The 11088-nt window shown below is 47.6% G+C and overlaps 1 protein-coding gene across 2 annotated transcripts in view; it reads right to left on the bottom strand.

The window, feature by feature from the left end:
- Window positions 1-11088, bottom strand: part of MCTP2 (multiple C2 domains, transmembrane 2) — a 150616-nt gene that overhangs the window by 27773 nt on the left and 111755 nt on the right. Inside the window, exons 14-16 of one of the 2 annotated variants that reach the window (XM_014542631.1) lie at window positions 7410-7532; window positions 4650-4691; window positions 1539-1640 (exon numbers count right to left, since the gene is read on the bottom strand). In XM_014542631.1, the coding sequence (XP_014398117.1) occupies window positions 1554-1640; window positions 4650-4691; window positions 7410-7532 (252 nt within the window). In that variant the 3' untranslated portion in view covers window positions 1539-1553. Of the gene's footprint in view, window positions 1-1538; window positions 1641-4649; window positions 4692-7409; window positions 7533-11088 lie in introns of those variants that run through there. The other variant, XM_005869918.2, reaches the window with a different exon arrangement.

Genomic DNA, 11088 nt, shown 5'->3' on the forward strand with positions numbered 1-11088 from the left:
GGTTACGAGCCAGCTTCAGATACCCCACCGCTAGTTGGCGCAGCGAACGTCACGGTGAACGCCACAACATCAGCCCAGCATCACGTGTCTCACTCGTTCACTTTTTGATTTGACATACGAGTAATTTGAGTTACGAGCTCCGTCACGGAACGAATTAAACTCATAAGTCAAGGCCCCACTGTATAAGAAAGAAGAAAAAATGTCTCTCTCTTCAAAGTTTAGTTGGTACATTCCGTTTCCGAAAAAGCCAAAGAACTAGTTTCCTGAGAGTCCTATGTTACCACTGAAAGCCCAGAAAAGAAAGGAAGGCAAGCCCTACCCGGTTTGGCTCATTGGATAGAGCATCGGGGCCTGTGGACCGAAGGGTCCCGGGTTCGATTCTGATCAAGAGTGAGTACCTCGGTTGCAGGCTCCTCCCTGGCCCGGGCCCTGGTCCCTGGTCAGGGCTCATGCAGAAGGCAACCCATCAATGTGTTTTTCTCACATCGATGTTTTTCTCTGTCTTTCCCTATCTCTTCCGCTCTCCCTAAAAATCAATGGGAAAATATCCTCGGGTGAGGATTAACAAAAAAAAGAAGAAAAAAAAAAAGAAAGGGCAGGCAAAATTGTGGAGTCTAATTCGGTTCCTAATACAAGTCACTTCCATGGACTTTTAACAATGAGGAGGGAGCAAGAGGCTACGGTGATGTCATTTTACAACAATCCCCGACGGAGACAATAAAAGGATGACAGAGCCCAGGCCTCGGCCCGGTCTGTGCACGGGAGACAGGCGGGAACATGGGAAAGCGTCCGTCTCCCCAGAGAGCCGCGCCACGGGGGCCGGCCCGCTTTCATCTCCCCAGTCGTCTGCGATGGTATTTGGTGGGAAGGGGGTGCTGGCATTTAAGGGGTGTCACTTGCAAGATGGATAGTTTGGAGAGAAAGGAGTTCCCTCTCTTCTTCTGGTGTGGAAGGAAACGACCGTGTGTTTACCATTTGTAAACGGTTCCTGTCTCAATGGGTGTGTTACAGTTCCCAGAAGCGTGGTCTGTCATGTGTAACACGCACCAGGAGCCAGAAGGGCCGCGTGAGCGCGCCCTGTGATACAGCCTGTGCGTGCACCTCTATGAGCACATCTCAGCGCTGGAAGATGACATACATAGAGGAGAAATAATGGATTGTAATATGGGTGCGAATGATGCGTGCTCCGGAGGCCTTACTGTTGAAAATCCCCCTAGTTACAAATCTCTTAAAGTAGTGAGAGTGAGCCCGGCCGGCGTGACTCAGTGGTTGAGTGTCGACCTATGAACCAGGTCACAGTTTGATTCCCGGTCAAGGGCACATGCCCGGGTTGCGGGCTCCTCCATCCCCAGGGGATGTGCGGGAGGCAGCCGATCCATGATTCTCTCTCATCATTGATGTCTCTATCTCTCAATAAAAATATATTTTAAGAAAAAGAAGTGAGAGGGAGAAGATATGGAGGAGGACTAGAAAGTTCACCAGGCTCACCAAAGACTGGCTGTGTTAAGCAGAAGAGGCATAAACAGTTACATTTTCATTTTAGACGAATTCCTCTAGAAGATTTCACAGGAATATGAAATTGAGGAAGCAAGAACAACCATGGCTGTGCGGAGGCTATTAAAGGCCCTATGATGTGGAATCTAGTGAACAAAATAAACTGATGAACAAAATAGATCCAGAGACATAGAAGCATGAACAGCCTGTGGAATCTCAAAGGGAAGGCGGGGGAGGGAAGGTGGGAAGAGATCAACCAAAGAACTTGTATGCATATGTGCATAACCCGTGGACCCAGACAGTGGGGTGGAAAGGGCCTGGGGTGGGAGGTGGGAATAAAGATTTAAAAAATAAATAAATGAAGTCCCTCTGAAGATACTACACTCAAAGGATCTCAAGAACAAAACTGCCCAGGAGGCAATGGGGGGAGACGAGCACAAGGCCCTCAGTGTGGGACAGGCTGACACCATAGCTCCACGGCTCATCCCTGGAGATCAGTGGTTCTCAACCTTCCTAATGCCGCGACCCTTTCATACAGTTCTTCATGTTGTGGTGACCCCCAACCATAAAATTATTTTCGTTGCTACTTCATCACTGTCATGTTGCTACTGTTATGAATCGTCATGTAAATATCTGATATGCAGGATGTATTTTCATGGTTACCAATTGAACATAATTAAAGCATAGTGATTCATCCCAAAAACAATAGGTAATTATCTATGTGTTTTCCGATGGTCTTAGGCGACCCCCAAAGGGGTCTCGACCCACAGGTTGAGAACCGCTGCTGTAGATGCTGTGGTTCCGACTCAGTCGTCCTCGCCTGGAAAGGCTAGAAGCGCAGCCCCGATGGCTCTGCCTGCAGACCCTGAGGTAGCCCTGGAGACACCTGAGAGTAAGGTTCGCCCTTGATAACCCATGGCCTGTGGTCCAAGGGCTGACGTTGTTGCCTCTAGTTTACTGACCACCGATTTCTCACTCATTGCCTTCCCGTCCCTGGGTGGGTCATTTAAAAAGGGTTGGCCAACGGGAAAGAAATCTTCCTCACTTTCAAGCCCTGGTTAATAAAATGTAGGCTAGTTCCTAGTACATGTTTAAAATAATTTCATTAAAATGGAAATTTTCATTTAAAACTGTGTTTCCACCTGGCCGGTGTGGCTCAGTGGTTGAGCATCAACCCAGGAACCAGGAGGTCACAGTTCGATTCCAGGTCAGGGCAGATGCCCGGCTGTGGGCTCAATGCCATGCAGGAGGCAGCTGATCAATGTTTCTCTCTCATGGATGTTTCCATCTCTCTATCCCTCTCCCTTCCTCTCTCTCCAAAAATCAATAAAAACATGTTAATGAAAAAAAAAAGACCTGTTTCCTTTGAGAAGCCTTCCCATCATGCACTTTGGCTTGGCTATCTCTACTTCTAATGTTCAAGGAGCTACATCACCCAGAAGCCACTCAACATCAATTCATCAAGAAGAAAGTTGTGCCTTGACCGGTTTGGCTCAGTGGATAGAGCGCCGGCCTGTGGACTGAAAGGTCCCAGGTCCCAGGTTCGATTCTGTACCTTGGTTGCGGGCACATCCCCAGTAGGAGGTGTGCAAGAGGCAGCTGATCGATGTTTCTCTCTCATCGATGTTTCTAACTCTCTATCCCCCTCTCTTCCTCTCTGTAAAAAATCAATAAAATATATTTTAAAAAAAAAAAAGAAGAAAGTTGCATCTGTGTGACCTTTGTTTCTGAAAAAGGGCAATTTACTTTAAAAACATATTTTGCTACTTGATTTCATTATGTTGCTACGAATGATCATTTTAACACCACAAATAAGGTTTACTCTGGAATCCCCTCAATGCGCTACAAATGGGCAAAACCATCTGCCTCTCTTGATTCATTTGAAGGCCCTCTGTGTCACGGAGCCCGTGTTTTTATATTCATTGCTATTTCCTGGGCATTTTATATTGGATTCTAACTGTTAAGATCTCCCCCTCCCCCTTAAGCATCCGAAACGCTATACCATGCGTCTCTCCCAGCACCTCCCCCATCCCATACCCACAGGTTCTGGGGACTGAAGTCCATTAAGCTAGTAGCAATGCATTTGGCATTTCCCTTTTTTTTTCATTTTATTCCAGAAGGTTTGTCTGAAAGCGTAATGACAACAGAAGCACCGGCTTTGAGAGCTTCTCCCAGGAGAAGGGAAAGGACAGATGTACCCAGACGGAGAGCTGCACGCGCTGCCAGCAACAGCTGGGGAAGTGACAGCTCTGAAGTGGGTGGCCACCCCGCCGCGCGCGGGCCGGAGCCTGAAGGAGGAGCAATGTCACTTGATTTACTTGTGACTTCCCCGGCGACCCTCCGTCGACCTTCCAGACGCCACGGAGAAGCGCGCCTTCGCCCGCAGCCAAGGACAGCCCCCCTCCCGCTCTGCTAGTTTATCTTTTTAATATATTTGTATTGATTTCAGAGAGGAAGAGAGAGATAGAAACATCGATGGTGAGAGAGAATCATGCATCAGCTGCCTCCTGCACATCCCCGACTGGGGATCCAGCCCACAACCCGGGTGTGTGCCCTGACCGGGAATCGAACCGTGACCTCCTGGTTCCTAGGTCGATGCTCAACCACTGAGCCACGCCGGCTGGGCCTACAGCTATGTTTTTTCTACTATTTCAATTATTTCTTACATTTTGCCCCTTTTCAGCCTCCTTTTTACAAATGAATGAAAAGAAACAAATAGATATATCTTAGAAAGGGATATCCTTTGTAAATGATATGAATATTAATCTGCTGGCTACTCCATAGTACAAAAACATAAAAGCATCTGACACAACCTGGAAGGAAGCTATCTGCTGAAAACATGAATGTCCCGCCCTGGCTGGTGTGGCTCAATGGATAGAGTATCGGCCCTCGGACTGAAGGGTCCTGGGTTTGGTTCCGGTCAAGGGCACGTACCTCGGTTTCAGGTTCCCCGGCCCTGATGGGGTGCGTGCAGGAGGCAACCAATTGCTGTGTCTCTTCACGTCAATGTTTCTCTCTTTGTCTCTCCCTGTCCCTTCCTCTCTCTCTAAAAATCAATGGAAAAATATCCTCAGGTGAAGATTAACCAAAAAAAAAATAAATAAAATAAATAAGAATGTCCCCTCCCTGTCGTGAGGTTCCGTGGACACACTCACCTTGTCATCTTCATCCTCCTCGTCATCGACTTCCGTGCTCTCCTGAAAGGAAGCCCCACAATCAGTTAATAAAATATCAGCTGAAATGACCAAAGGCAAACTAAACTCATTCACATGAAAGAAAAATGTCTACAGCCCTAGCTGGTGTGGCTCAGTGGATAGAGCATCAGCCTGTGGACTGAAGGGTCCCGGGTTCGATTCTAATCAAGGGCACATGCCCGGGTTGCTGGCTCGATCCCCAGTAGGGGGCGTGCAGGAGGCAGCCGATCAGTGATTCTCTCTCATCATTGATGTTTCTCTCCCTCTCTCCCTCTCCTTCCTCTCTGAAATAAAAAAGAAAAAAAATGTCTACAGCCCTAGCTGGTTTGGCTCAGTGGGTAGAGCATCAGCCAGCGGACCAAAGGGTCCCGGGGTTGATTCCGGTCAAAGGAATGTACCTCAGTTGCTGGCTCCTCCCCGGCCCGGGCCCTGGTCAGGGCGTGTGCTGGAGGCAACCGATTGATGTGTCTCTCTCACATCGATATTTCTCTTTGTCTCTCCCTCTCTCTTCCACTCTCTCTAAAAATCAATGGAATAATATCGTAGGGGTGCGAATTAAGAAAAAAATGTCTACAGAATTTAAGCGGTAGTCTTTTTAAAATCCAATATGCAAAAACACGCTTAACGAGAACGCTTTGAGAGTTCAGGGGCGCCGTGGCAACAGTGCACACAGCACACCTCATCTCCATAAAACTTCGCGATAAATACAGCCATGAGGCGAGTGGCCTTGGAAGGCACCCAGCTTCCAGGCGGCACTGCTGAGCTGAGCCTTCTCTAAACAGTTTTGTTCTCCTCCTGACAGATGAACCGGCCATTATGTTAAGGCTGAGAGGACCGCTCTCCGTTTGTGCGGGATTCACTGTGAGAGCGATTTCTCTGCTCCTTGGGGGCCATTATGGGAACATGAGACAGTAGAAGTGCGTGAGTCTAAATATCATCCGCCTCGAGAGTAAGTTAGAGGTTTCTTTACGGTTTCACTGTTCTCCTTGGGCTTTGGGTTTGGGTGGGGGAGCAGGTGAGGGAGGGAAGACAAGGCCTTGATCTGGCCTAAAGGGCGCCCCACTTTAGTTCGGGGGGTCCCAGCACCGGCTGTGATGCGAGCAGGTTGGTTCAGATTCGTTTTAAAACCTTGTCTCTAGAACAGGTGAATTTCAATCATACCGCTGCAATATTTATTCATTTATTATTTTATTTTTTAACTGATTGCAGAGAGGAAGAGAGGGGGAGAGAAAGAGAAACATCAATGATGAGAGGGAATCATTGATTGGCTGCCTCCTGCACGCCCCCTACGAGGGATGGAGCCTGCAACCCGGGCATGAACGTGCCCTCTATCTGGGAATCGAACTGTGACCTTCTGGTTCAGGAGTCCACGCTCAACCACTGAGCCACACGAGCCGGGCCAGAGATGATTTTTTCAATCATGAGAACATGCTAAGGGAAACTATGCGAAGAGAGTCCCCTTTTGCATCTAGAAAAACCCAATGTGACGCTGATCTGTTACCAAGTCCCAAAATCTTAGACTTTTGTTTAAAAAACTGCTGGGTTTTTGAACCTGGAATGCCAGGATTATACCATAAAAGAAGCCAATACATACAGGTTCCTGCTCACGGTGGGGAGTGGACGGGGGGAGGAGAGATCCCCTGGTGTGCGAGGAGAGAACGAGGGGGGAAGAGCTGGGGAAGAAGGACAGGGAGTGGAGGCCGGTGTCTCTGAGGGGAAGCCTTGCTGGCAAGTCTGAGAATCACAGCAGGAACGTGGGCACAGGAGCAGAGGGACACATGCCCACACGGGCGGGGGCTTCCCTGGGAGTCGGCAAGCCTCCGAGAACCCCCTGAGCCTTCAGGCTGGAGGTGAGCACTGAATGGGGAGCCTGGGTGGAGGGGCCGAGGCAGCCTCCAGATGCTCTGAGTCCCCTGGAGGGACTTTTCTCTCGTGGCTGACAATGTTCTTCACCTTAACCTCACGGAGCACAGAGGTGCCCACGGACACGTGCTGTTGGCACAGGACAGATGACCAGCACCACAGGGCTCTCCGAACTCTGAGGAAATAGCCCAAGACTCAGAAACACAGAGAAGACCCCAGATGACACCTGATAGAAGATCTCTACTACAGCCCTGGCCAGTGTGGCTCAGTGGGTTGAGCCTTGTCTCATGCACCAAGAGGTCGCCGGTTCGATTCCAAGTCCAGGGCACATGCCCGGGTTGCAGGCTTGATCCCCAGGTATGGGGCTTGCAGGGGGCAGCTGATCAATGTTTCTCTGTCATCGATGTTTCTCTCTCTTTCTTTCCCTCTTCCTACCTCTCTCTCTCAAATCAGTAAAAACATATTATTTCTAGCCCAGCCAGGGTGGCTCAGTGGTTGAGCATTGACCTATGAACTAGGAGGTCACGATTCATTCCCAGTCAAGGGACATGCCAGGGTTGTGGGATCGATTCCCAGTGTGGGGCGTGCAGGAGGCAGCCGATCAATGGTTCTCTCTCATCATTGATGTTTCCCCCTCTCCCTTCCTCTCGAAAATCAATTAAAAAATTAATATATATATATATTTTTCTATAAAAAAGATCTCTACTATAACATGGACATATGTGCAAGGTGGATCCTTCCAGATCAAACCAAATGGACTTGGGCCATGATTTAGTGGTGGTGCTGGCGGTGCTGGCTTATCATTGTTAACACCTTGGTCTCGAGTCAGACATCAGAGTTATTGGCATCTTGGCTTACCTGGGAGTCGTGGGTGCTGCTCGCCTTCCCCTTTGTGGGTTCGATGAAATTATAGGCAAAGAGCAGCAGCAAGGCCAGGGGGATCATGTACAGCTCAAAATTCCACACCGTGACCAGGAACACCTGATGGGAAGACAAGACCAAATCACGGCTTGAGGACACGGAATGGGAACCATCTTCCGTGACTTGAGGGAATTAAATCCAGGACTCTCACTACAGCAGCTTTTAGAAACGGCTACAAACAGGTGTACACACACACACACACACACACACACACACACACACACACGCACACTGATTAATGTAGTTGCAGGACTGGTAGAATGAAGAAGAAACGATTGGCCAGGTACACTCTGGAGCAGACCGATACGGCCCCGTACCTGGAAACCCCATCCCCTATCCGACCGACTCAGCTGTCTGCTCCGAGATGTATTGTACCAGAATGGAGGGACAGTCGCATGCAAATACCTACGGTCCCCGAGAGGCCGGCCACACGCCAACTTTTGCCAACCATAAGGCTTATTTTAACTGGAGAGGGGATTACTTTTTTAATTGGCTTCCAATATTTTAAAATCCAAGTATTTCAGGTAAAACATTCCAGATTTTCAAAGTCTCTTGAAGAATCTTAAAATCGTCACCCTCGCTGGTGTGGCTCAGTGGAGAGAGCACTGGCCTGCGGACTGAAGGGTCCCAGGTTCGATTCCGGTCAAGGGCATGTACCTTGGTTGCAGGCTCGATCCCCGGCCCTGGTTGGGGCAGGTGCAGGAGGCAACTAATCTGTGTCTCTCTCTCACATTGATGTTTCTCTCTCTCTTTCTCTCCTCCTCCTCCTCCCTGCCACTCTCCAAAAATCAATGGAAAAATATCTTTGGGTGAGGATTAACAAGAAAAAATAAAGATTGCTGTGAGGAGATGGTGAATGTCAAAAAGCACTGTGTAAAACACAAACCACTATATGAATATTAATCATTATCCTCTTGTTAGCTGACGTCAGCACTATTCTGTAACACACATGCACACAAAACCCACAACAGAAAACTGCTACGTGGCCCAGTGGTTAGGAGCAAAGATTCTGGGTTTAAGTCTGACTCAGCCGTTTACTAGCTGGGTGACCTTGGGCATGCTACTTAACTTCTTTGTCCCTCTTGTTTTCCCACTTGTAAAGTGGGGTTTATATAGCATTTACCCCATGGGGTTGGTCTGAGAATTAATGACTTACAGCATATCAAGTACTCAGTGTCTAGCACAAGGTAATGCTCAATAAATATTAGTTATTATTGTAAGAGCCTAGATATGTGCATTCTGCTTCAAAAATCTTAAAGTCTTCCAATTTTAAGGCTGGATGGCCCCAACAAAATAATGGGCCAGGAATGCCTACATCAGACAAGTTACGCACTTCACCTGCCCAATTTCTATCCGCCTCTGACTTGGGACCCTCCCACAGAAAGGACAAGGGAGACCTTGGGTTTGAACCCAAGTGCCTATGCCACAATGGTCACCGGAAACAAGAATGCCACGAAGACACGGCCCTGCCTCCAAGTAACACACGGATTAGTAGGACAAAGAGGAAAGGAACACATGGCAATTATTTCACGAGGCAGGAGTGACATCTCAGGCACATTATTTCCAGACTTAACGCCCCACTTTCCTTTCAAACTCACAGGTGGTCCCACAAGATGAAATACGGTAACTTGTGGTTATCAGCTGCCAGCTCGCCAGTGCTGGGAAAAAGTCACTCATGTAACTTATCAACTTAGAACAAATTAGAGACTTTCAGGCCGCATTCTTTAAGGATGGAGTTTCTGCTGGTTTTACTTTCTCCTTTTGCATGTACAATAGGATTCAAGAAAAAACAACAGAAAAAAAAAACGCTTCTCATCTGTATTTATACACAAGCTTCTTTCCTAAGTACATAATCTGTACTCTCGCTTGAATCTGAAACGTTTATTAAAATCCCATGGTTTGCCCGGCCAGTGTGGTGCAGTGGGTTGGGTATCTTCCCATGCACCATGAGGTCACCGGTTCTATTTCCAGTAAGGTCACATGCACCAGTTGTGGGCTCGATCCCCAGTAGGGGAGTGCAGGAGGCAGCCAATCAATCAATGATTCTCTCTCATCAATGTTTCTCTCTCTCTCGCTCTCTACCTTCCTCTCTCTAATAAAAACCCAAACAATACAAACATATTTTTTAAATCCCCATGGTTTGCATCGTGCTAACTGGCCACCCTCTACATTTCTTGATGACTTTATGTAAATGGAGAAAGTCAACCGCTCATCTATGGTCCAATAAAAACCCACACCCCTCATGAAGGCAGAACTGCTAGTTGAAAAAGTAGAACAGCTCTAAACGAAATGAAGAAAGAAGGCATCTAATATGTTGCAACTATTGGCTCTTTCCCTCCTAAAATGATCATAATTTCTGGTCAAGGATCAGACAATGAATTTCTCATTACGTGTTTTTTTGTTTGTTTGTTTTTTGCAGAAGCTGGTAATTGAGCAGTTGAAAGTCCGATTTGGGTAAATACATCTTCCAGAGCCATCAGCAAATTCTCTGCTCTGATTAAAGGAAGGGAGAAAAGAATCCTCATACATTTATTTCCCATAAAGCTGGGTATCCTGAAGAGGTCAAGACAAAAAAAAAATTCCATTAACTGTACCAGTAAGTGTCTCACTCATTTCCGAAACAGAATCGTTGGCACCGGAGGCACCCTCCAAGGTAGAAGTCCGATGGGGCTCTAATTGTCTGCTAAGTGGACAGAACGTTCTAGAAAAGTGTTCTCTGGCCCTAGCTGGTTTGGCTCAGTGGATAGAGCGTCGGCCTGCAGATGAAGGGTCCTAGGTTCGATTCCAGTCAAGGACACATGCCCAGGTTGCAGGCTCGGTCCCCAGCAGGAGGTGTGCAGGAGGCAGCCAATCAATCAATGATTCTCTCTCATCATTGATGTTTCTCTCTCTCCCTTCCTCTCTGAACTCAATAAAAGAAAAAATACACACACACACACACACACACACACGCACACACACACACACTCACACACACACTCCCTCACATCAACCATCAATGAATCACCAGAATAAAAGTTCAAATGCAAACCCAGCAACTACCCGTTCAAGTTTTGGCCTGTTCTGTTCAAAAATAAAAAATCTGTTGCACCATGAAAATAAATGTGCAACCGAAATACACATGAAAACCACCACCACCAGAAAGAAATTCCCGAAACAACCATGTTTCTGTCTAACTGTAAACCCCCCAAATGAAGAGTCTGATGACATGTAGAGAAGAGAGGCTCCCTCCACTTTTTTTTCTAGGATCCGATCCATGTAGGCACGGAGGGGAAATATTGGCAAAGGCCCTTGAAAAGCCAGGAGGCAGATGTTCAGGTAACCGCGAAGCCAGGAAACGGTTTATTTTAATAAAGCTATCCTACGCGGCGCCCCAAATCAGGAGTGGCAACGAGGCCGAGGCAAGTCTGAGCTATCACCACCTGTTAGCCCTGAAAAATCAATTAAAGTCACACTTCCATCGCGAGTCCCTTTCCAGCCAATGAAAGTAGCTTCGCCCTGAGACTTGAGTGGCTGCGGAGAAACATACATGAAACCTACACTCTTGCATTCCTGCCCTGCCCACTTTCATATAAACTAACCACGGTAAGACTAGCCTTTGGGGGCAGTGGTAGAA

Source organism: Myotis brandtii, unplaced genomic scaffold, assembly GCF_000412655.1.
Source record: "Myotis brandtii unplaced genomic scaffold, ASM41265v1 scaffold308, whole genome shotgun sequence".
NCBI classification, from domain to species: domain Eukaryota; kingdom Metazoa; phylum Chordata; class Mammalia; order Chiroptera; family Vespertilionidae; genus Myotis; species Myotis brandtii.